We start from the raw sequence: 27,191 nt of genomic DNA on the forward strand, positions 1-27,191 counted from the left end.
GGTTCTTCAGACAGTCTGAAGAACAAAATGATGAGGCTTAATAGCGCGGTTGTTTAAGTTTTATTAGAAAGATACACGGAATGGGGACTTGTTCACAATTTTTGCTTAAGAAGAAATGTCAAGGAGTTGTACAACATTGGCTACAACTAATTCTTTCAGAATGAAATATATTACCTTGATTCTTCAGTTTATAGAAGAAGTTCAATTGCATTGAGGTTTGGATAACCAACGTGTTACAGTAATAAGAGACATGCCTACTCTAGAAGCGCATGCAGCAGGAACACACGTTTTCATGGGCCTCTGATTATCAGAACTGCAAGTACACATTCAACTAGGAACCCTAGTAACAATTGTTACTATGGATAAAGAGCATCTCTAACTTAAAAGAAACCTTGTGTAGGGATGTGCAAAAACTCTAGGCGTGTGAAGTAACTCAATGGACCCTGAGAGCTCTGGCGTCTGGAGCATATGTGAGACATACACGCCGTATGTTCCTTTCAAGTGCAAGGTACAGAAGCTATGCTATCACTTGCCAGTGTTCTTTTGTGCTTTCAGTATTTGAATGGAAAATGAAGTTAAATTTATAACCCAAAAACTATTAGGATCCTACTATAGATTTATCAGAAAAACTGAAGTACCATGTTCAGTACCGTGACATGGGCTTTAGGATTGGAATGGCAACATATGAAAACAAGCATTGGGCATAGCCAATAGGTCTCGCCTTTTGGCTTTCCAAGTGTTTAGCCATGCAGCACATTATACTGGGTGATAAGCCAATATGTCTAAGCAACCTGAGACTTGTAGATTCAGAATGGAAGACGAGTGACCAGACTGCTGAGCAAGCTCAGGTGGGGGGGACCAGCGATACTGACAAGAGTTAGCTGCTGTAATGTGTGTCCTCCATTACCAGTAACAACAAAGTAAAATGTTTTGTATGAGGTCAGCAATCACTCACATCATCTGTGTGGAATTCTGACCCTCTGCTCCTTATAAAACTGCTTAGGCTCAGTGATCTTTGAATATGTTGTGCATCGAATTGTGACGCCAGAGGATTTACAGTCTGGTGCTTCTGAGACAGATGCCACAGGCAGTTGCAGAGCTGTCAAAGAAGCGCAAAACAGACTTTTCTTATCTTTTTGTGTCTTAATCTGTGCATTCTGTTGTGTTCTGCAGTTGGAATATTCTAGTCTGGATTTGTATGACAGACATGTGTAATGTTTCTAATCAAAAGTGGAACAGTTGGGAAATGTTGGGGGTAAGAAGGGTGAGGAGAATTTTTTTTTTTTTGTCCTCTCATGTACCACAGATTGTTAAAAAAAGGTTTAATTTCTGCCGTCCAATATTTTTTTATAGTTTGATGCATTACTGTTCGGACCCTCGCGACTCTGCAGAGTTCGCCTAACCCATTGCTACAGACTAATTGAAGCTTAGCTAAGTATTGTGTGTGTATTATTATTTTGCTGGGAAAAGGTTTATAGAATGTACATAAATGTTGTTAAGCAGAATGCGGTTAGGCAATAAGAAAAGTTACATGCGAACCAGTTTAAGTTGCGAGCCAACCAGTGCCCCTTTACCAGTGATTTTACTTTATTGAATAAAAGAAGAAATTGAATGCATCGCTGTGAGGGAAGGTTTGTTTTAACATTAAGTATTTCTTTTCAGTATTAGAGCGAACTGCAGAGATCTTGAACAAACTGTTGAAATTGTTTTTGTTGTATGCAATGAACGCTCTGTCACAATGAACGGCACCTACCTATGGGGAAGCTCTTTTTTCTTTCTATGACGGGCCCCTTGTAGATCATCCGGCCGGATGGGCAGGTGCGCTCTTGCCGTAGCATAGGGCATTCGGACACTGCGCGCATTCGCCTACCGGTCAAGTGTTCGGGTGTCCGTGGAAGAGGCGCGTATGATCAGTACAGACTATGAGTATTAACAGAGGGCACGCTTTGGATTCAGAGAGGTTAGTGGTCATGCAGCAGTAAGGTACGATGCAGAGTTTCACTGGTGTGATTTTCGACCGCAGATATACAGGAACTGCGCTGCCCAGTGTTACGCAAGGCATAGAAGTGACAGATGTATGTGGGGGGACACCACTGATGCGTTCAAAGTAGTGTGACAGCACAAATTTGTCGGAAAGCAAATGTGTGAAATGACTTAAGTTTGCCCCTAGCGTGATGTTTGCATGACATGTGGTGTGGCGCGCTTGAGTAATCCTTTACCGCAAGCAGAGAAGTGGTATGAGAGGTTCACTAAAACAGAGGGCGGAGCGAGTGCATGGCCGGGACGTGTGGGCGAGAGAGGGAGATGAGGTAGGAAGCAGGAGGTGAGCCCGTGAGTAGTGCACGCGCTTGGGAGAGCAGTCTGCTCATTTTCAAGCACTGACTCGTTCTGTTGGCGCGCCGCTGCTCGCTCCCGCAAGGTGGATGCCGCCACAAGCACGAGTGTGTGCTTGAAAATTAGTAGAGCGATGGCTAAAGGCCCTCCTAGAGCAGCACATGTGCTCTGCCTAGGCGAGACCTAAAAACTATGGCAGCAGGCCAGAACCATCCAGCAGGAATTATGTTACAAAGGCACATATGGGACAGTAAGTAGAAGCCTTTGACAATACAACCAGAATTAGGATGAGTTTGTCCCTGTATAAATCTAAAGAATCTTACAACGGGACCGGCACACTGCACAGAAAACTGTTTGCAAAGCTGTGGTAAAACTATAGGTGGGGTCTGAGTTGGTCACAAATGGTGTCAGAAGTTCCACAGAATTGCAGTGCTTGAAGGAGTTCCACAGAATTGCAGTGCTTGAAGAATGACTTTTGCGCCATAAAGATGTTTACGAAAAATGTTTGATGCAAGAACCTGCAAGGCAGGGACAAAACTCCCTTAAGAAAATAAAAATAAAAACACACTAATTCCCAAAAAAAAATGTTAAATTACTTGCAAATGCTCTTTGTCTGATTTGACATTCTGAGCCAATGGAAATTTCACCAGGGCCCAATTTCTTGCTTGCAGGAGGAAATGGGGAAAAATATTTTATTGTGTAATAAAACCAAAACCTTATGTTATCCCTCCATCTGATCAGCTGGTTCTATATTTCTGACGGGTTTTATTTCACGGTGATTGCAAACATGACGCAATAAGTGCCCCAGTTTCTGCTCTGGTAAGAGACACCACAGGGAATGTGTTGTCTAAGTAAAACAAGCATTGGCATAGCCTCTAGGTCTCGCCTTTGAGACCCTATAAGTGTTTAGCCAGGCAACAGTTAATGTAGTTGCACCAAGGATATTGTGCTGTGTAACTAAATACTTATAAGGTCCCAAAAGCGAGACCTATTGGTTATGCCAATGCTTGTTAGATTGCGCGAAAGTGACCAAATTAGAGCGCATTACATGAGCACCAGATTACAATACATAAGTCAGATTCCTGTTTTTAAGTCACGGGGAGATTGGTGGTTGCAGCACTAAAAGGGTCAAACGGGACAAAAGAGGAATTCGCAGATTTGTGTTTTGTTAAGCCTGGCGGTGGGATGCAGTGGCAAAGCCACCAAACATAGCAGTGTGCAGTTAGAGGGTCTTACAGCTGTTGAAAGAAAGAAAAAAGTGGGGAGGTTAGTAGTGTGTTGAGGTTTGTTATTGTGGTAGTTTTTGGAGAAGTAAGGTGCACTGTGTGTTGCAGACAGAAATATTTACCCGCTGCAGAGCAAGAAGATTGTACATACCAGCCATTGTGGTTGTGACTGAAGAGAGAGCGTGATTGACAAATCCTCCAGGACTGGAAAATGAAAGCCGGATGTGCTTCTTGATGAGCTGCCTGTGGTCAGCTGGCCTGCCTGGTCGGCAAGTGTCCACGTCACTAATAAACACCAACATAGCTAGTGCCCAGGAGAGAGACTGCAGAGAGGGTGATGGGAGAGAGGTTAAGCTGCCCCTTAACCCTAAAGGCGTGGTGACGCACTGTGAGGAAGTGCCTGCCACTGCCTGGCCCATGACTGGAGTGTGTGTGCATGAAAATGCGCCGCTGCTATCCGTTTGGTAAGGACCCAAAATATTGCACCACTACATGTGCTGTGTGCTGTTGGGAGCGTTACTGCTAATGCTGCTCGCAGTTTATCCATTTTGCGTGTTTACTTGCCTACTGCCCATGCTTGAGAGAATCCTATTGTGTGTAGGGTATAGCCCTCACTGTAGGGACTGCTCCGGTCCCCATGGTGATGGTAGAATCTTTCTGAAATAGACAAAACATCTGTGTGAGGACGGAGGGCACCTGAAAGACTGGCTCTTATAGCACTTTTGTGAATCAAAATATTTTGAAGTGTGTGTTTTCAAATTTGTAATTCAAAACATATGTTCACCACAACAGCTGGCTGGAAGTCTTGTTGACGTGAATGTTGCCCCTGATAAATGCGGTGACTTGAAGGTCTCTTATTTACTTTTTATTTATATTTATTATTTATTTCAGTGGTTTGTGTTTAAGGGGTCTTGCGACCAGTAGAAGCTATAGATGCAGTTTAGATCCAGGTTCGGTAAATGCAGATCTCCACCCATCCGTTGATCACCGCCGCTCTGCTAACCAATGAATGTGAAGGAAGCTTGATAGCTGAAACCGTATCTTTCTATGGGTATGGTCGTATGGGGACAGTGTTTCCTCCGAATGTATTAAGTTTCCTGTAAAATGGGACATCAGCCTCCCTTTGATTTGTGAACTCTGCCTTCTTAAGAGCCACAGTGTCCAGGCTACAAGCTCCTCCAACCTCCCTAAATCAAAAATTGGTCTCTCCCACATCACTTCGTGATCAAGAAGACTGCAAGCCTATCAGAGGGGAGTGAAGTTGTGAGGAAATTAAACATAGTTGTGAATGTGTTTGGGACTTCGAGCATTAATTAGTCATCAGGGCGCCGGAAGTTTTTTGTTAAGAGAAGAGTGCATGTTGACGCCGGTTACAGAATCTGTGGTTCTGTAGCAAGAGAGCTGTGCTTATTAAAAAACAAGGGAAGGCGGTAGTGAGAAGAAATGCTCGGCCGCAAATGTGAACGCAACCGCCATCTGTTTCCAATTAACGCGACCGCGAGACAGGCAAATGTAAACAAGCGTGGGCGCGATAATTGGAAACAGATGGCGCCGCTGCTCGCTCCCGCAATGTGTATGCCGTACATGCACAAGTGCTCATTGGAAACAGTGCAGTACATGCATGAGTTTTCCAAAAAGTACAGACCGATTCCAAGAGGTCATCTCCTAAGCGGAGCTTGTGCGCTGCGCTAGGCTCCACCTACAAAGGATAAAAGGGTTGGTACAAGGAGGAATGTGGAGTGTAGAGTCCAGTAATGCGCTTTTGCCTCTAATTGTTTGCTGTGACATGTTCTTGTCCTGTCAATAGTTTGATTAGACCTAAACTAGATTTGGAATAAAGGGGAGTTGTGGTTGGTTGGCCTATGCACAAAAGTAATACATGTACTGCTGTTCTTCAGACAATGCTAGTTTTACTCACACTAGGCATATTTTGCATTAAATACAGAAAATACAAATCCTCCTTCAGTAGTAGTAAGGTATTCTTCCTTGCTTGGACGGTTATAAAATAATATAACAGAGGGTATGGAAACGCACCTGAAGAAGGGGGATGAAATCTTCCTGTTCCAGATAGCTGCAACCTGGCTTTGCCAGTAGATAAATAAATCTCGAGGCATCATCATGGCAGCTTTGTAGGAGTCTATGAGAAACAGAAAGACATATCTTGGCTATTAAACATAAACATTGATGTCTTTGTAAGTTTGGATGTAAATCATTTGGTAGAAGAGAATTGTTTTGGATGTGGTGGGACACAATAATCTACAACAAGTAAGCTTGGCTGTAATTGTACATATCAAAGCACCATGTTTTTGCTAGCTCCCACCATCTTGGAACTCTCCATGTCATTGAAAAAGGTGAATGGTCAAGAATTCAATAAGGGAGGCATAACTATTATGAAATAACCATGTTGAGCACTTAGCTCAAGCAAGTTTAACATCTGAATCTTCACGGATATGCTACTTATTGAACACAGCCAGTTAAGAGAGTTCCACAGAAACAAGAGGAGCAGGAATAATGTTTCTCATGAAAGTCAGAATAAGTATGAAGGAGGAGGATTCACAATTGTAAGCCTACAGAGGCACTATGCAATGTTAACATTCAAAACGATGGCTGCTAGGGTAATTGAACTAAGTGCTCAACATGTCCTAATGTAACATTCATACAATAATGTACAGCAGAGATGTGTGAAACACATAAAAGACAACCTTTTAGATTTCACTGATTGTGATATGTCTATTCAAGGTCACAGATGTTAGTTCAGATAGCAAAATGGCGGTGTCATCCTAAGGAAACAGATATAGAAGTTTCCGGTCCAGAGGAAATGAAATGGGCCAGTCACTTAATGATGAAATTACTTTGGACCCCGCACCCCCACCCCCCAAACTGCAACAGGCTCTAAAGCAACCCAATGAAGACTAGACTTCACTCTTACATCAGAAAATGTAAAGCCTTTCTAATATTCAGTATGTGTAATCATTTAAGTACTTAGGCTCAGGGAAGAAAACTAGTAGCAGAACAGTATGAAATCACTTTGGTTAGCAAGCTTCGACATATCCTATGGACTCCCTTGCTCGGGTGCTAGTATAAGGAATATGAGATCATTAATTCTCCTGCCAGAGTCAGTGTAAATCGATAAAAAAAAAAAAGTCAAAGGTTCTAAGCAACAAAGTTCAAAACCTAAGAGCCAAAGAATGACCCTTTTAAATGAAGAGGTTCATTTACTTGAAGATAACAAGCTATTGATGCATTTCTTAAAATATTTAGGGTCTGGTGTTTCAAACTTTTTTGTGGTATCTCCTGCACACTTATCTTATGCTGTACTCCTTTAAAGAGTAGCACCCCTACTCTTCCCTACCGCACTGCTGCTGTCTATGCATCTTACTCTTCTAGCAAACTGATCATCATAAGAAACATATTTCGGAACCTATTCACATCACCCCTCATATCCTATGGCCCATCAAAATTCCACGCTGTCACTTACATTCTGACATCACCCAACAACCTTACTACCTACACTAAAAGCTTCCAAAACGTCTTGCTATCCACGTGATCCATCACCTATCAACTACCCAAACCCCTAACCCTTTCAGCAGGGTTTAACCTCTTCAGCGCTGATGACAAAGCCAGCTCGTCATGGGCGTTACCTGCGCTACGCGGACGATGAGCTGGTTTTGTCACAAACCGCGCATTTTTCAAATTCCAGCGCACAGCGGGAAAACGCGGTAGCGCGGTAGAGGTTAATAACTTTTACTTTTCAATTGCTCCACTCTCTGGTTCCTGCCATCAGTTTATCATAACTGAGATGGCCATTTCTATGCTAAGGAAACACTGGCTTACTGCAAATGTTTACTGGTATGTCTGCAGCAATGAGCATTGTCTTCGTTCAACAAAATAATTCATTTTGCTGCTTGAACATTACTTAATCTACATGCCTACCACCCATTAAGTAAACTCAAAGGAAGCAGACTCCTACTGTCTAAGCACTGGCCACAATACAAACATCCTGTTATGGTTTTCGAAGCCATTTAGGCAACTAACTTGCATTGAATTGCCTAAATCACAAGCCATCATGCTCCTAAACTTCAGCCAACTTACATTGCCTAAAGATTTCAAACCGCCTGTGTTAATTTAGATCTTTTAAATCACTTGTTCAGTACATCTGAACACCACCCCCCACCCTATAGCTGAAATCAAATTCATCTTATATTTTACTGTACAATAAAATATGCCATCTCTATCCTGAACTGATACAACGCCTTCATGCCACCAACTACCTTATGGCCTGGCCTAACCATGCTTCCATGTGAAAAAAACACATACATACAGACAAACCTCTTTCTGAAACCTAGATGGAAATACGTTATTACAACAAACTATTTGCTCACAAGCAATGCTTTTCAATGTCCACATTCCACTACTCAGCTATCATGTAACACCACCGTTGTTGTTATGTGGAGTGTGATACAATCAGAAGCAGTTCTTGGAGAATAGCTATAAGAACTTTCAATAAGTAAACAATACATTTAGAGTGAAGGTGTAGGAAGCTGTCTCTGTATACGGTATGCCATTAGGTGGGTATACCATGCATAGAGTTCAGGGGTTCCCCAAAGGTGTATAGGGCTTAATGTAAAACCCAAAGTGCTCTATTAGTAGTAGTGTGGGTGAACAGCCTCCTTAGGCCTAACACAGAGGAGTGTAAGACATTTATTGCACAAAACCGACCAATAATGGACACATAACTGAAAAGGGAGATCCTGACTAATTTCAGAAAAATATGCTTTGATGTTACTTTATTTTAAGACCAAGCTCTTCGCAATAAGGTAAGCATGGTATTAAATAAACATATTTTCACTTTCAAAAGTCGACACTTAGAACAGTTCAATGTTATCCTATGGGGAAACAGGTAAGTATCACACTTACAGTTCCAATCTTTGGGACCAAAGTTCAGCAAGGGGCAGGGGGTCAGGTGAGTGCCAAAACTGCACCACCAGCGGCACAAGGGGGTCAGGTGCAGAGGTCAAAATCGGAGTTGGCCAAAATCGTTTCAAAGGAGACGAGGGGTGCTCGATGCCACACTGCTTGCAGGTAAGTAAATCAGTTGCAGGGGCCAAGCTTTGTGGGTTAAGGTAAGCAGAGGGGGCACAGAGCTTCACCAAACATACACCACCAGCGGCAGAGGGGAGGCAGGGTGCAATTTCAGAGTCGGGCGCCTAATGCTCTTAGATGGGAATTCTGTTGTTGACAAACAGGCTGCAGGTGTTGCACCGGAGGTTTCAGAAGGGAGACTAGCGACAGCAGAGGTAAGTAGAGGTGTTGGGGGTTGTAGGGGCACCCTCCGTTTGGCTCACCAAGGCCCAGGGGCTTCAGGTGGAGGGTTGCCTTTTGACATCAGGGTCTTTTTAACAGAGACGGTCGTGGTCAGGAGGAGCCTCTGGATTCACACTGCAGGTGCCGTCATGGAGGCCAGGATAGGTCAGCCAACGCTGGATTCAGAGTCAGGATCACTGTGGAGACTTCACTGCAAAGGTGAGGCACTCAAGACTCTGTGGGCGTGGGGTGCAGAGTGGGCAGGAGTCACGGTTCCAGCTGGCTCTGGGTCCCTTGGAGTAGATTTCTTCTGTACAGGTCCACTGTCCATGAAAGATTGGAGTTTTTTTCGAAGGCAGCAGTCCTCCCAGTAGGTTTTCAGAGGTCACTGGCTGCAAGACAAGTGGCAGGTTTGTCGTAGTTCGAGACAGGCCGATCGGGCTGGGGCCAAGGCAGTCGTCGTCTTCAGTCTTCTCTGCAGGGATGTTTTCTTTCTTCTTAGGTCGTCGCAGATCTAGTTTTCAGGTCTGTGGGAGCCACCTAAATACTAAATTTAGAGGCGTTTTAGGGGAGTAGCAAGTAGGGCCAATGGACACCTTACCAGGGGTGACTACATCCTCAATTATGCCACCCTCCTGTGGGAGGGGGCATAGTCATATTCCTGATCGGAGGGGTTCCCCCATCATCAAGGTGGCGGGGACTGAAAAATGTGCTTCAACTTGCCTCCTCCACCTTATGGGTGGAGTTGGCAGAGGTGGGCACACCTCCTTTTCTAGGTTTTCCCACCGGTTTTGCCTCCCTAAATGGGGGTGTAAACTGGGCGCTGCCATCTGCTGTTAGCAACGGAGGCTGGGGGTCACATTACAAAGGCAGCAGACCCTTGAAGCTTCCCCCTCAAGCACTGGCCCATCCTGGAGGAGGTATTTCTGGTCCCAGAGAGATTGAGACTCTCCACCTAGGGGTCCAGAAACAGGCCTGTGTGTGGAAGTCAGCCTAAAGCCAGTCAGTGCCCAAACCAGGTTCAGTAAGTTTTCAGGGGTCACCTCTGAGGTGCCCTCCGAGTACATGGTGTAATAAATACCACAGGCATCAGTGTGGATTTATTACAAGGAGTTTGGTACCAAACACTCCAGGTTTCAGTGAAGCCATCATGGTGCTATGGAACTCGAGATGTCGTGTTCTCAGCCCATGTAATCCTCATGGCTTCACTGGCACTAACAATATTTCAAATTGACTTAAGTACTGTAGGGGCATATCTACTCATGCAGATATGCCCTCACCTGGGGTATAGTGCACTCTGCCTTAGGGCTGTAAGGCCCAATAGAGGGGTGACTTACCTATACCTACAGGCAATGCTGGTTAGCATGGCACCCAAGCAGGGGGCTGTGTTGGGTGCCATGTCGACTTTGTTGTTTTTCCTTTTAGAAGGGTGAAGCTGCAAGGGCATGATCCTAGTGAAGGGCCCCTCTTTAGCTTGCAGGGTACCACTTACTAGAGACTTATAGGGGGCAGAAGTACCAATGGGGATATGTTTTAGGGACGAAGCACTGGCACATGGGACCTGGTTGGCAGGAACCCTGTGTACTACAATTGAAACCACATCAAAACCAAACAAAAAGTTGGGGCTAACCATGTCAAAAGAGGCACTTTCTCACAGAAGGCAAAATAAGATATGTATTGAGGCAGCAAGGATTTGCATGAGCAGCAAAGACACTGACACATTTTTATCTAGCAACTTCGGTTAAGAATGTATTCCTGCTTGCACAAGAAGAAAAAGTAATTGGTGGTGTCGGTGTACACCTGACAACTTTCTTCTCTTCAAGTGGGAGTAAGGTGTTTTGGCCCAAGATGACTGTCCTGATCAAAAGGAAGTTGATATTGAGACGTTTCGTTTGGAACCAAGGCCATGCATTTTCAATAAATCCCTGAGGACCCCCCGAACATACTGATTAGATCGTAGTGAACAGGTTCTGCTAATGCAGGAACCAAAGTAAACCTTACATAGGTATATTTTCTACTAGCTTATGATTGGTTCAGACCAATGCGAAGATCTAGAACAAAAATGACATTTTTCAGTGAATCTGTCTTCTGACCCCATGTTGCTTGTTACATTAGTATCATCTATTAATCATAGTGCAAGCTGATCCTAAGAGGCAATTCAAAGTCTAGGAAGGAAGCAGTAATTTTTATACTACAAGCCTACACTTTAAAAAAGCAGACTGGAGATGGATATCAATTGGTAAGGTGTTTCACAAGAGGGCAGCTTGCACTGAGATGACCGTTCCACCCCACTGAGCCTTCAAAAATGTCAGCATCATCATTTTAAAGATGTTTTTTAACAGGATTCACAGTCAGACAGATACTATTTAAATGTGGCTACTAATTAAATGTGGCTGGCAGAAACTGTGTGGGGCTAAGATAGAAGGCTTTATGTCTAATGCACACTGCTACAAACATTATAGCTTTCTAGTGTGCGGTTTTGGGCTATACTGTCTATTAAAGGGTGCTCCAGCATTAAAGGCCCTAGCCAAAGGCGTGGGCCTTTAACAAAGGAGCGGGCGTTTAAGGGCCAGTATAGCCAGCTACACTGGACTATAAAGATATTTTGAACATTCCAACCCATAAGGGCAGAACGTCCTAATTGAGCAAACCTAGGCAGTGCAGATGAAGGGGGATGAAATCCCCCCACAGCTTCGAAGCCTTTGTTTCATAGCTCTTGCTGTGAATGTTCAACTGTTAAGAGCTGCATGGAGGTCCATGGCTATTAAATGGTGGTCATTCAGAGCAAGAGCTGTGAAAGCAGGCTGTCACAAATCAGTCCCTGGTTTTCCCCAGCTCAGATAAAATGCTTTTTTGTAGTTCAGTCAAGTCCGAGAGACCCAGGAGCTGATCAGCAATGACCCCTCCCTCCTTAGGTAGCCCCAGTGACACTGAGCTACAGAAGGAAACAGTGAAAGTTCTGTGTGTCCTGCTGCACAGAGTAAAAAGAAAGGTAGAGGACAGTAGCACATTAAAATGTTTAGTGCAGCGGGCCTATACCAGTTTATATAGGCCGCTTCTGCTCCACTGTCTTCAATAGAGCTCTAAATATTGCAATGTTCTAATTTTCTTCCTTGGCCAGTAACCAATGCTTTTAGTGCAGGGCAGGTCAGAGAAGTTCTCGATTTTTCAGCTTTCTCAAAGTGGGAATGGCTCTATTTTGAATCTGTTGCAGTTTGAGGAAGTCTGAGATGCTTGTGTTAAAACAAGTTAGACATACTGATATGAGGTAATAAATGATGCTGAATTTATGGAGAAAAGTAAAGAAATGAAGTTTCGTCTAAACGCTTAGTAAAGGCAAATCTTTGAAACTGTTTGATCTGAGGTTTTAAATATAGTTTTGATTCTGTCAAGAAACCCACATTTTCATACTTTTGAAGCAGTTTTGGTAGAACATCGAAGGAGGGGTCATAAATCTAATAAGCCAGTCCTGCAACTCAAAGTAGGGAGCTGTACTTTTGCTTACACAGAGCATTACTGCTTCCAAGCAAGACTGAAAGATACCCAATGACTCTTCAGTCTCTTTCTCCATTTCAGCACCACAAGTATATTATTATCTGCATTGATGTACAAACAATATCCAAATGACTAAACCAGGTGGCCGGTGTGCCACAAAGATGTTAAAGAGAAGGAGATCAACCATTGCGGAACACCATAGGTCAAAGACGCCTGGAGAACATATCAGATGGAACTGCCTATTAGACATAGTAGATGTACCTATTAAACACAGCAAATGCCTATTAGAGCGAATAAGATGTGATCCAAGCCAAAAGTGAACCATGTATTCCAAATACACCTTTACTCTCTCCAAGAGTTGAGGAAAATTGAATTTTGCCCTGTCATGTGTCCCTACATGTTCCCCATCGTATGTTATATGTGCATGATCGATATGCATATTTACTCCCTTGACCGAATAAAGACGCAATTACAGTTGTGTCCAACGTTAGTATGCCAGTTATCCAGTCCTCCTGAAAGCAACAAGTATTAGGCCTATGTTGCCAACATCTTTATATCGTGCACGTTAATTCATCGAGTTGTCCCCGTTTCTAGGCCTCAAAGGGCCCGGACACCAGATTCAAGCTCAAGTCTCCTGAAACTGCTCCGAGGAGCGATGCAGCCCCTCCCGCATTCCTGACCCTTCGCTTACTTTCTGCCAAGCAGCGCGGTGCCCGGCCTGGCCTGCCTGTCTGCCAAGAATATGTTATGCCTCTAGTTATCAGTTCAGCTCCCCGGCTTCACATTCCTAGCTAACGAACCGCATAAACATCTTCAGCTACAAGTCTAGTCTTTCTGTCTCCATGCAAGAGAATTACTGAATTAATGTCCATAGAAGATTCATAGCACACGCAATACTTAAAGAAATATATGCATGCACCAGCCTTAGTGTCAAGTAGCCTTTACCCTGATGACTTTTAGATTCTATCAACATGTTCTCCAAACACGAGATATCAGATATGCTATAGGTACATGTCGTCCTGACATCCCAGACTTTAGTCTCCTCTTCTAGTGCCAGAAGTCAGAGCCCCAGCTCTCCCTAGATACACGTCATGGCCCGTTTGCGTGCACCAGTAGGTTAAAGGTACCAGCTGCCCAGGTAGCCCCCTCCATGTCTCCACCCATTCATGACACTTCTGTGACGTCTACATCACATGTCTTCGTGCACGCCCTTTGCACGCCTTCTTTTCACGCCCATATGTTCTTATCTTTCGTTTGTCACTTGTTACGCCTACTGTATTCAATGCAATTGTACTGTTTTACTATATATACTGTATAATGTTAATGAGACGTTGCAGCTGCCATTTCATGCCATTCCATTCCATTCCTTTTCCTTGTGTCTGTCCCTTCCTGAACCCTTGCGGGTGATGGAACCCGATGGTCCATTGGCTCGAGCTATCTGATTAAAGCCCTTTTGACTCAGACACCTCGGATTCTGCCTCTTATTTATTGAGCTATCCTTTGTCAGTTAATGCATAGAAAAATAGTACCGGTAATTATTTATTTATTTACCACATAAAATGGCGCCCGAACAGAGACGAGCCCCTTCCCCACGCGCCGGCGATGTAACGCAGGCCCCCCTGACCCTTCTACAGCCGTGACGGAACCTCTACTGTGCACGTGCAGATATTTCTGCTTCAAGTCTCCCTCAGGCCCACGGAGGAGACGGAGACTGCGGTCCAGCATCCAGACGAGGCGGTGAGGAAAGCGGTTCGTTCCGACCAGAGCCCAAGCCGAGAGAGCAAGGTCCGAGGTATCCGGAGGCCCACCTGTAACCGAAGCCCGAAGCGCATGCGTAGTGTGTAGCAGTAACCAGACGTCGTAGCAGTCCAGTCCAGTCCGAGGCCTTCAGTTTGCTTCCCGGTGAGTACCGTTGCTGGGGGTATCTAGACGGGTGTTCATTAATTTGTGCCCGGTCCGACGGGTTTGGGTACACAGATCCGGTCCGACGTGTTCACTTAGGTGGATACGGTATGACGTGTCTCTTTAGGAGACCGGTATGTTCTGTACTGTTCTAGCAGTGCATCCGATTCTGTACTGTTTTAGCAGTGCATCCAGTAATTCTAATAAGTCTGTTCTCGAGAAATTCAAGTATTATGTCTTCAATGTATCAGGTAGTATCTGTTCGAACTGTTATTAATGTATTTTTGATGTCATGGTATGAGTGATTGTTTTGCTATTCATTACTGTGTTTATTGTGTATTGTGTTCAAGTTCAAGTCCGGTTCAAATATGCCGCTGTTTTCTAAGTTACGTCAGATCAAAACCAGAAAAGGGTTACTCGAAGAATCAGTTCCTGTCCCTCCTAGGGACAGTCCTGGACAGTTTATCTATCATAAGCATGGCTTAGATGCCATACTGTATCTAGATTTATGGGTGGATTACACCAAACATCTCGAAGAGAAATATAGATGGCCTGTTTCAGGAACATGGGATGCCGAGTGCATCATGAGAGTAGAAGAAGCATTATGGAAAAAGAAAGCCAGACAATCCCAGAAAGATGCCATAGAATTATGGCGTAAAGAATCGCATAAGAGAACCGAAAAAGAATTCAGAAAAGCAGAATTAAGTAGGGAATCCTCAGAAAAAGCCCAAGAAAGGGAATTACTAGAAGAAGGTGAACGAGTTAGAGCAGAACAATCAGACAGACAAAGAAATGCCCTTATTAAAGGTATGTATCCTCTTCTCGCCGAGGGATTGCCTAAGGCGACCCCGGAAACACCCTGTAATTTACCGCCACCATTGGTCCCGACTAAGCTACGTCATAAACCGACAGCAGCTGAAATTTTTCTTTCTTCCTATTTAGATGATACTGTCCCAGAATATGCTAACCCGAATCCTGCTCCGCCTGTTCAACCTCAGCACCCTGTTAATAACGTAATTACTGTTCCTCCAGTCATGGGTCCCGGGAATCCTGTCCATGTGCCAGTACCCCCGGACCAACCCACATTACGTACACCTACTTTGCAAGTTCCGTTACCAGCAACCGCACACTCAGTATTAATTGACGATTCCAGTCCAGGAGGAGCAGGGGGAGGTACTCCTATCACCCCGCCTCAAACAAAGCGCCTGACACTGAGAGATGCAGCATTACAGCGTACGCCAAAAGTGGCTACGTACGAATCACTAAAGAAATTCCTTAATGATTGTAGATATGATCCGGTGCCAGGCGAAGATCACATGATATTATATTCAGTACGTTTACGACGAGTTGCAAACTTCTTGGTCACCACATCAGATATGAAAGAACATTTAGACAGAATGTATCATTTTATCCGAACAGGGGAGAAACCAGAAAGTATTCACGAAGCTATGGTACACAGGAAAGTCGAGATTCAAGGCATGATTTTGCAATTTTTAATAAATTGTTTAATAAGAGAACAGGATCGTCCTGATAAAACTCCAGAAGAGATGAAAGTCCTGACAAAATGGAGTGACAATATAACAGATGGAAAACACAAGACACAGAATATTTATTTATTTATTGAAGTTTTGTATAGCGCTAGCTGGACCCAGAGGTATCAGAGCGTTTCACAGCAAATATACATAGAACAACAACAAGCAGGAAATAGAGTCCGTGCAACAGTAACTTGAGCGGAGTAAGGGATGGTGATCTGGCGAGAATCAAATTGTTCAAGGTTCCGCTAGAAAGCTGACTACCATTGTCCCGTATGAGGGTCATCTTAGGCACCAGAGTGTTCAAGGAAGAAGGCTTTGAGTAGCGATTTGAATTGCGGGAAGGAGGCAGTCATTCTGATATGAGGGGGGATGGAGTTCCAGATTCTGGGGGCATTCCCCGCAAAGGATTTATTAGATGTTTTCGCTTCTGTGATTTCAGAGGGATGAGTAAAAGTGTGCTGGAGCTTCTGAGGTTCCTGGACTGACCCGCCCTTTTGAGTTTAGAAGCCAGGTATTCCGGTTTGCCTGTATGTAGGGCTTTATGAGTGAGGCAGGCTGTGCGGAAGTTGGCTCTTTGGACAATCGGGAGCCATTTCAGTTCTTTGAGTGCTGGGGAGATGTGGTCAAATTTCTTTGTTCCTGTGACCATTCTTGCTGCTGCGTTGAGGGTGGAGGTGAGTGGTTTTTTTTTTTTTAATATAATAAAATAAATATAAATAAAAAAACTTTTCGTTATAGGGGTGTAAACAAATACTCGTTCGAGATCACCCCCCGTTCCCTTAACCGGATGCACTTCGAACTTCTGTTTTTTCTTCATTCAGTTTGAGGTGGTTGGCTGTGAGCCACTGTTGGACCTTCATGAGTGTCGCATTTAGTCTGTGAATGTCTGCTATCGAGGTGGTTTTCAAATATAGTTGGGTGTCATCTGCGTAGAGGTGGAATGGGATGTTGGAGTTCCTTAGGAGTGAAGTGAGGGGTTCCATGTAGATGTTGAAGAGTTGTGGAGAGAGTACTGACTATTATAGTATATTGCTAGGTGTTTTTTTTAAAATATTTTTATAATTATATTTTTATTTATATATATATATATATATATATATATATATAAAAATAATTATAACTATTATAGAATAGTATAGAAACCATGTACAGAAAGATCCGGAAAGAAATTATAAGCATACACGAGAGGGAGAAAGCAAGAGTAGTATCAGAGAAAGAGAATGACTCTTCAGACGAAGATATAGACAACGAGAATCCCACCAGAATAGCGTATGTAGGTAGGACAAGACCTTCCGATAGACACACACGCCTAGACTACAAGAAAGTTTTTCCTCCTCCCGTGCCAGAACAGTGTTCTCTTTAACAAGTATTCCAGGCTACAGATAAGGTTCTGAAATTACGAATAGGTTATAGTGAACTTAGTACCATGCATGAACAAGAACTAGCCCGATCAGCAGCCCGATGGACTAGTGATTCTACCACGTATTCAGACGAAGTAGTGGCTCAAATGTTTCTGAAACTGCCCCCAGCCGAGCAGCGACTGGTGGGTATGTACATGATCCAGCACCTCATTACACTGTATGAGAGTCAGCACTCTGATCCAGGTCCACTATATAATGTATTAAACGAGTTACTCCTAAACAGATGGAAAGGTCTAGGTACCGATTTAATTAGCGTCATTTTAGAACAGCGCCACAAATACAGAACATTCCTGACTCCGCATTTTGTTCCTGTTTCACCCCCATTCTACATAGACAGACAGAATCCGTTGCGAGAAGTGCATCCGGTTAAGGGAACGGGGGGTGATCTCGAACGAGTATTTGTTTACACCCCTATAACGAAAATAGAACTACTAGAAATGAAAAAGTTAGTGCCCTGTCACGATAAAGATCCAGCAGGGTTCCACCGTGAATTAAAAGACATGCTCCGTATGGGAGAATATACGTATCCTGATATCATCAAAATGTTAAAGGTCCTGTTGCCTGCGGGCATATATGAGAAACTCAAAGAGAAAGAATGGGAGGTGGGAGAGAAAAAGATTGATTGGACCGCGTTAGAGAACGAAGATAATACACGAATCCCAGGTACTGGTCTTGGGGCTAAAGCTAAAGAGTTGCCCGAACTGTTAATACAAGTCCTGCCAAGATTACTAGCCACGAAAAAGGAAGATTGGGATGCCATCTCAGCCTGTAAACAGAAACAAGACGAAGACACTAGTGACTTTTATTCCAGATTTGAGAAATGTTTCATTATTAATAGCGGTTTGAAAACAAGTAGTGAGTCGTATCCACATCTTTTTGTTACCAAACTAGTTGAGAATTCTTTACCACAAGTTAAAAATCGAGTATTAAAGGTCGAGAGCACCTGGCAAGCTAATACCCCGTCCCAGATGCTCCAGATGCTACAGTATCACCAGAATAGAATCAGGGAAGAGCAAGAACACGAAAGGAGACGTATGAAAGACACGAAAATGAAAGTTCTAGTTGCACAGTCTGTTCCACCAGATAGTCAGAAGAGGGGTACGAATCAAACTAGTCATTCTGCAGCTCCCGTTAAAGGGACATGCAATTATTGTAAACAGCCAGGTCATTATATAAACGAATGTGCAGTTCTGAAACACAATATAGCTACAGGTAAGACGAAAGAGAGACCGCGTCCTCCTAGACAAGAACATGTTCCGCAGAATCCGCAACCGCCGCAGAACGCACAACAGACAGTTACAGTACCGCAGCCTATAGCTGCCACACAACACGTTACACAACAGATGTACCAGTATGCACAGTCAGATTATCCAGAATATCAGCAGTATTCATGAAACAGCCTAGAGAGGGAGGTTGGCTTGCCTCTCATCGAGATTCCTGTAGATCAAGAGGGTCCCTATGTACACAGTCAAGTATTAGGGAAAGATAGAAAGTTTCTGATTGATACAGGGGCAAGTAGGACTACCGTCAGTCATGACGAGGTTCCAGGGGCTCCGCTCTCAGGCTCAAGAAACGTTTCCCTGGGATTTTCAGGAAAGCCTATTGTTAATGAGATATCGAAACCAGTTTCCCTAGAAGTTGGTCCATTGTCCCGAACTACAGACTTGTTACTTACGAAATCCTGTCCTGAAAATTTACTTGGTATTAAAACATTGAAAGAATTAGGTGCAGTCATATGCTGCTCTCCTGAAGGAGTGAGATTGTTTTTACGTGATTTTAAAGGTCATTATGTGTTACGTGATTTTGATCCTAGATTGTTGAATGTACCACAGCATTTATGGGCGCAAGGTCCAACTGATGTAGGTTGTATGCATATTACACCATATCGTGTTACTCTGAAACAAGGTGTTGTATTACCCCGAATCCGACAGTACAAATTGCCCCCTGAGGCTGTAGCAGCCTTATCGAAAATTATTGACGAGCTCATTGCTCAAGGAGTAGTTGTAGAAACTGACTCCAATGTATGTAATTCTCCTATCATTCCGATTCTTACACGTACTGATCCAAATGCACCTCCAGTTTATCGATTAGTGATTGACCTTCGTGAACTTAATAAATGTATTATACCACAGTACCCAGTGGTTCCAGATATCTCTTCCCTATTGACTGCCATTGATTCCGAAGCAGAGTTCTTTACTGTTATTGATCTCAAGAACGCATTCTTTAGTGTCCCCATTCATCCAGACAGCCAGTTCCTTTTCGGATTCTGTTTAAATGGAAGAAGCTATAAATTCACACGAGCACCTCAAGGTTTCACAGAAAGTCCTAGTATTGACAGTCAAGCACTTAAGAGACAACTAGACAGTATTCACATGCCAACTGACACTGCCCTGCTCCAGTATGTCGATGATCTGTTGATCACAGCCCGTACAGAACGTGACTGCGAACGTGCGTCACTGACAGTCTTGTATTTCCTGGCAGACATGGGGCACAAGGTGTCCCCTTCGAAACTGCAATTCTGTGTCCAACAAGTGGTATACCTTGGACACTTGTTGTCCAAGAGGGGTAGACAGTTGACACCTGACCGTATCCAGTTAATAGCACATCTTCCACAGCCCAAGACACAGAAGGAGGTACGAGCTTTTATCGGCCTCACTTCTTACTGCAGACAATGGATTCCTCAGTATGCATATCTAGCCAAACCACTGATACAGTTAACAACACAGGAGGCAGCGACATCGACTGTCCTCCCTTGGACCCAGGAACATACACTTGTTTTCAATGAGTTAAAGAAAGCTTTATGCCAAGCACCTGTATTAGCGACACCGAACTACAGTAAGCCTTTTACACTTTTTGTTACTGAACGTGATGGTACAGCATTATCTGTTCTCACACAAGATCAAGCAGGACAACACAAGCCTTGTGCTTATTTTTCTAGCACATTAGATCCAGTAGCCCAGGCTCTGCCTGCGTGCCTCAAGTCAGTTGCAGCCACAGCTCTAGCTATCAGACAAAGTGATTCCATAGTGTTAGGACACTCCCTGACAGTACAAGTTCCACACTCCGTGGAAGTTCTTTTAAACCGAACACAGACTCAGCACTTGACAATTGCACGTTTGACAGGATATGAACTGACACTGTTTCAGCCACACATAGAAATCAGACGCTGCAACATTTTAAATCCTGCTACACTGTTACCCTCGACTGTTTCAAATCCTGCCACACATGATTGTGTGGAAGTTATTAACACCATGACGAAGCCAAGACAAGACTTGTCTGACATTGCATTACCTGATCCCGACCTGACACTTTACGTGGATGGTTCATGTATGAGAACAAGTACAGGAGAACTAGTAGCCGCGTATGCAGTGACTACTGAAACCGAAGTTATAGAAACACATCGTATTGACACCCTGTCTGCTCAAGCAGCAGAGCTCATCGCTCTGACCCAAGCCTGCATACGAGCCAAAAACCTGAAAGTAAACATATATACAGATTCACGTTATGCATTCGGAGTCGTTCACGACTTTGGAGTCCTCTGGCAAGAAAGAGGTTTCATGACCTCTCATGGAGCCAAGATTCAGCATGGTCCCCTCATTCAAGCTCTGTTAGAAGCAATACATTTACCGAAAGCCATTGCCATTATGAAGTGCAAAGCACATACGAAAGTCACTGACACCATTTCCCAAGGTAACGATCTAGCAGATCGAACAGCCAAGCTTACAGCTCAGACTCCAGACATTCCAGTTAACACGACAAAAACAGATGTTCCAGTCCAGACAACTTGTATGACAGTCAAGGACCCTACACAGGATGTACTAGACATCCAGTCACATGCTACCCCAGATGAAATCAAGAAATGGTCTGAACAAGGAGGGGTCCAGACAGATCAGGGATGGTTGACGAAGGGAAAAGCCACATGGTTTCTCCCCGACTCTATGGTTCAAATCATTATTAATACAGCACATAGTCCGGCACATTTAGGAGAAAAAGCCATGTTAGACAGTATCCAGAACCTCTGGTTTAACAAGCATTTACGAGCGGCAGCCAAGCAGAAAGTACGTACCTGCATGATCTGTTGTCAATTCAATCCAGGTAAAGGTGTCCCCGTGGAACAAGGTGGATTCCATCCTCCTGACCACCCTTTTGAAGTCCTCCAGATGGATTATATTCAGATGGACCGATGTCGAGGTTTCAAGTATGTCCTTGGTATTGTATGCGCTTTGTCCAGATGGACAGAAGCATATCCAGTCCCAGATTACACTGCCGCGACCACTGCCAGGCAGTTGGTTCGTGAGTATTTCCCCCGTTATGGTTTGCCCAGGGTCGTGTATTCAGACAACGGCCAGCCATTCTCATCCGAACTCATGAAACAAGTATCTCTTCTGTTAGGGTACCAGTGGAAGTTCCACTGTGTACGACACCCCGAGGCAGCTGGCCTCGTCGAGAGACATAATCAGACTCTGAAAATCCGCATTGCAAAAGTTTGTGCCGAGAAAGGCGTAGATTGGATGGTAGCTCTGCCAGTCGCCCTTTTTTATATGAGAATGGTTGCACACTCCCGTTCAGGTCTGTCACCTTTTGAAGTCGTTTTCGGTCGTCCCCCGAACATGTGGGGTACACCTATGCCTCGTAAAATAACAGATGTTGACAGTAATATGCTGACAGATTACCTAGCTTCCTTGATGTCTGCACTACTCTCTTGTCGTTCACAGGTCGCGGCTGCCTTTCCAGACAACACCCAGGTGAAACCGCACGAGGTCGTTCCCGGAGATCTGGTGTTGATTCGCAATTTTGATCGTTCAAGCCCGCTGGAACCCCGCTGGAAGGAGCCGAAGCTTGTTCTGATGACCACAAGGACCGCCGTCAAAGTGGAGGGCCGCAAGGGCTGGCTTCACTCCAGTCACGTCAAACGTTTTCATGGACTCCGTCCAAAGACTTTTTTCAAAGACTGCCCTGTTCTCAAGGACTGCCCCGATACTGACTCTAAACTCCCCCTGTTAGAGAAAACTCCGCAGCAGGAGTATAAATTAAAGTTAAGGTCTAGCAAGTCAGACAGTTTAATTGTTTAAGTCCCTCTCGGGTGAAGCGGTTAGACAGGTTCCTGACATGTATGAGATAGACCCCCATAGTGAGAGAGTTAGTCGAAACTCCAAGAAAATACGTTACTGTAAAAATCTGCGCAGCAGATGTGTAATTACTTTATTGTCTATGTTATTTCTGAGTCTTACGATTACCTGCATAAGTTATGTTTTACATGTATTTTTTCCTCCTATTGATTCACATGTACATCTTTCTTCTAATGATACAGTAGAGCACACTTTTAGTGAACTACCTCCTCACGAGTTATCCTACCGACTTGCCATGCGCAACAATTCTTTCATCCGTATGTTACACTATTCACACCAGACCAGCAATGCCACTAATTGTTGGGTGTGTGGTCGACTTCCCCCTTTCCAGATACCGAAGGGAGTTCTGCCACTTTTTCCCTATCCGTTTTCACATAATGGTTCGTGTGGAGCATGGTTTACGTTAACATCATCCTCAAACGATAAGTCCCTTTTGAATAGAACATGTTTCCCAGACAAGGAGGGTCCTTCCCATAGAATAGGGTTAGATCTAGAAAATGAAGTATATGATTTAGGTAATTTCTCCTCGAATTTCATGGTTTTGAATGTTCAGTCCGAGACTACTCCAGACTTGCCTGCTATTACAGTTTTACCAGTGAAAGGCGAATTATGTGTTAGAAAGAATGGTTCAGTACATCTAGGACACAGTGATTGTACTACTGTGGTCGAGTATAGTGACAGTGGGAAATCCAATTTCAAAGCCTCACGTCATTCATATTTTGTATGTGGTCAGACCGCATATGTACGTCTGCCCCTAGATTGGGATGGAACATGTTACATTGCCTTCCTACTGCCACCAGTTTTCCTAGCCCCATCCGATTATCACAGGAATACACATCTAGTACACGTCAGACATAGAAGGGAGATCGAGTCCCCAATTGTCGATCAAACTGAAACTGCCTTAGAACAGTATACAGACTTCAATAAAGGTTTCTTTTTCTTCATAGGACCTGTCCAGAATAGTAAGCTAATACGTAGGTTAACCAGAACCCTTGAAGCAGTAGTGAATGAGACTACTTCCGCTCTAGGTAACTTAACTGAAGAGCAATCTGCTATGAGATTTGTTGTGCTTCAGAACCGCCTTGTTCTTGACGTCATACTGGCCGATAGGGGCGGAGCTTGTAGAGTCATCGGATCTAGTTGTTGCATTTCCATTCCTAATAACGCACCGTCTGTATATTCAGCTATAACAAGACTTCATAAAATTGCCCATCAGTTACACCAGAATCCAGGCACCTGGACATGGTCCGGTTGGCTCTGGAGTATAATATCTGCCTGGGGATGGAAGGTACTGTCATTTCTAGGAATATTAGTAATGATCATATTCAGTTGTTGTCTCAGTTTACAATGTGGCCCTGCGATTTGTGGCTTGTGCGCTACCTCTTGTATTCCGAGTCCAAAGTCCCGTTCCCAGAAGATAAGAGACGAGCAAATGATGCTATATGAACAGATAGATGGTATCATGAATATTGATGTTTCCTGAAGGAAACGTAGGGCACAAGGAGGGAATGAGGAAAATTGAATTTTGCCCTGTCATGTGTCCCTACGTGTTCCCCATCGTATGTTATATGTGCATGATCGATATGCATATTTACTCCCTTGACCGAATAAAGACGCAATTACAGTTGTGTCCAACGTTAGTATGCCAGTTATCCAGTCCTCCTGAAAGCAACAAGTATTAGGCCTATGTTGCCAACATCTTTATATTGTGCACGTTAATTCATCGAGTTGTCCCCGTTTCTAGGCCTCAAAGGGCCCGGACACCAGATTCAAGCTCAAGTCTCCTGAAACTGCTCCGAGGAGCGATGCAGCCCCTCCCGCATTCCTGACCCTTCGCTTACTTTCTGCCAAGCAGCGCGGTGCCCGGCCTGGCCTGCCTGCCTGTCTGCCAAGAATATGTTATGCCTCTAGTTATCAGTTCAGCTCCCCGGCTTCACATTCCTAGCTAACGAACCGCATAAACATCTTCAGCTACAAGTCTAGTCTTTCTGTCTCCATGCAAGAGAATTACTGAATTAATGTCCATAGAAGATTCATAGCACACGCAATACTTAAAGAAATATATGCATGCACCAGCCTTAGTGTCAAGTAGCCTTTACCCTGATGACTTTTAGATTCTATCAACATGTTCTCCAAACACGAGATATCAGATATGCTATAGGTACATGTCGTCCTGACATCCCAGACTTTAGTCTCCTCTTCTAGTGCCAGAAGTCAGAGCCCCAGCTCTCCCTAGATACACGTCATGGCCCGTTTGCGCGCACCAGTAGGTTAAAGGTACCAGCTGCCCAGGTAGCCCCCTCCATGTCTCCACCCATTCATGACACTTCTGTGACGTCTACATCACATGTCTTCGTGCACGCCCTTTGCACGCCTTCTTTTCACGCCCATATGTTCTTATCTTTCGTTTGTCACTTGTTACGCCTACTGTATTCAATGCAATTGTACTGTTTTACTATATATACTGTATAATGTTAATGAGACGTTGCAGCTGCCATTTCATGCCATTCCATTCCATTCCTTTTCCTTGTGTCTGTCCCTTCCTGAACCCTTGCGGGTGATGGAACCCGATGGTCCATTGGCTCGAGCTATCTGATTAAAGCCCTTTTGACTCAGACACCTCGGATTCTGCCTCTTATTTATTGAGCTATCCTTTGTCAGTTAATGCATAGAAAAATAGTACCGGTAATTATTTATTTATTTACCACAGAGTAACTGGTATTTCTCAGTGTAAAAGACTGTGCACTGGCTAAATAGGATCAAGGTTGCAGCTTTGCCGTCCCCAATTTAATTCACAGATCTTCTATTGTCCCCCCACCCCCTCCATTCCTGGCCTAAAACTCACTTGTTTGCCAATCATTTACCCCAATATATTTCGGAGTTATTTTACTGCTTTCTCCACAATATTCAATAAATATAGAAGTTGGGAGATTGGCCTGCAAGTGGGCTGAATATCCAGATCAGAGGTAGCTTTGACAAAACGAAGGGTAACAAACGCTTCCGACAGGTAGTTGAAGCACACCACTAATCACAAAAAAATTCACCACTTTCTATAACTTCTCCCTAGTCACACAAAATTGAGGCCAGGATATTTTTTGAGCACAAACATTTGGGAGAGCAGTGGGGATCTAAAATATGACTATTTTGCATCCAAATTTTAACGGGATCTGATCAAGCAGTGAGAAAGAACTGAAAGAGGGATGAATTTTTTTAAAACACATTGTATTGGTATTTTGTTGCAGAACACAGTAGTCGCAACATAAGAATCAACCATACATTTAGTCCATATCTTCCGTTTGCAATAGGTGGTCAACAGAGTAAATGCAGAACTAGAGCGTACGTTGCATGTAAGGGTTCGTGTACATAACGCAATACTTTTAGGTGCAGTACTTTTCACAACAACTGAAAAAAAACAACATTGGTTAATCAGACCCATGGGTCAAATCCTTAAACCCTCTCCCCCAGTCAGCGTCCCATCCAGTAGTGTCTACGTAAAAGTGTACAAATGTTGGAACAATATTGTCTGCTTCTATGAGGTAATCAGAAGAATAAGAGATGAGGGAGTGGGCCCAGCCGAGCCAGTATTGTAAGAAGCCTATCCAATGGATGTATGGGTCAGGTGGCATGTCAATCTGGGGGTGGGGGGGTGGTCTTCATGGTCAACATTCTCGTCTTGCCTAATATCGTCCATCAGTCCCTCCAAGGTTTGGGCAGTTTCCATCAGGACCTCCCATGCTTGGCATCTCTCATTAGGGTTATACATTCATATTCAGCCCACTGTGTGAGGTCACCGCACCATTTTGCTAGCTGCAGGCCCCTGGCACTGTTCCAGTTGATGGTAATTTGCCTCTTTGCTAATATCAGTGCGAGGACTATGAATTTAGTGGTCACTTTGCGCTTGGCCGTTCTAGGGAAAAGACCTCGAAGACACACCAAGGGGGAAAACTTTATTGTGCAGGCAGTGATGTCATTAGTAACCGTCAGTACGTCCGTCCAGAACTCCACAAGCTGCAGGCATTCCCATGCCAGTGTAATCGTTCGGCCCCTTCCTTGTTGCACCTAGGACATGCAGCCAATGTGGAGTTAAAATAGCTTTTAATTTTGCCTGCTGTGAGATACGCTCTATGCAAGTAAAAATAAAATAAAAAATTAACTTGAACCTGGCATTTTGCAATATTTGGGGAGCAGTGGTAAGAATCCGTGCTAAGTTTGCCTCTGAAATCGTCGCACTGACGTCAGCCGCCTATTTGTTTCGCAGGTCCAATAAGGGGTAAACACCTTCGACTATAAGCCAGGAGCTTGTGATTTCCTTGCCTGAATGGGTAGAGACCACACAGATATCTCGGCATACCGACCACTATCGCTCTTGAACACTGAATATAAAATATTGATTGAAACTGTCAAAAGCTTTCTCTATGTTAACAGGCATTATCACTGCATTGGGACTTAGTTGTGGGGCGGCCAGCAGGATCACTATGACCCTTCTAATGTTTAGGGCTGTTACATTCCAGTTTGATCAGTGTAGATAATGTGCTGCATTTAGGTTAAGAGTCTTACGGCCAACAAGACTTTCGCCGTTAGGTATAACTCAAGGAGTTTGGCTACTAATTGGTCACGATACATGGCATAAACCCCCACCGGCAGCCCGTCAGAACCCGGTATCCTACCCTGGGACATAGCAACGATAGCAACCACTATTTCTCAACTAGTTATGTCCGCTCCAAGTTTCTCTGCCGCCTCTAGAGAGAGGCAAGGTATGAGCAGCTGTTCTAGATAAGTGGACGGTGCCTCGGGCAAAGTACAGGCATGCTGGGCATATGGGCCTGTTTAGTATTTCTTGCATTC

The 27,191-nt window shown here is 44.1% G+C and overlaps 1 protein-coding gene across 3 annotated transcripts in view; it reads right to left on the reverse strand.

The window, feature by feature from the left end:
- Nucleotides 1-27,191, reverse strand: part of PPP2R3A (protein phosphatase 2 regulatory subunit B''alpha) — a 1,303,908-nt gene that overhangs the window by 111,455 nt on the left and 1,165,262 nt on the right. For all 3 annotated transcript variants that reach the window (XM_078665893.1, XM_078665894.1, XM_078665895.1), the window contains one exon: nucleotides 5,595-5,697. In XM_078665893.1, coding sequence (XP_078522019.1) covers nucleotides 5,595-5,697 — 103 coding nt within the window. The remainder of the gene's footprint in view (nucleotides 1-5,594; nucleotides 5,698-27,191) is intronic.

This window comes from Lissotriton helveticus, chromosome 11 (genome assembly GCF_964261635.1).
Source record: "Lissotriton helveticus chromosome 11, aLisHel1.1, whole genome shotgun sequence".
NCBI classification, from domain to species: domain Eukaryota; kingdom Metazoa; phylum Chordata; class Amphibia; order Caudata; family Salamandridae; genus Lissotriton; species Lissotriton helveticus.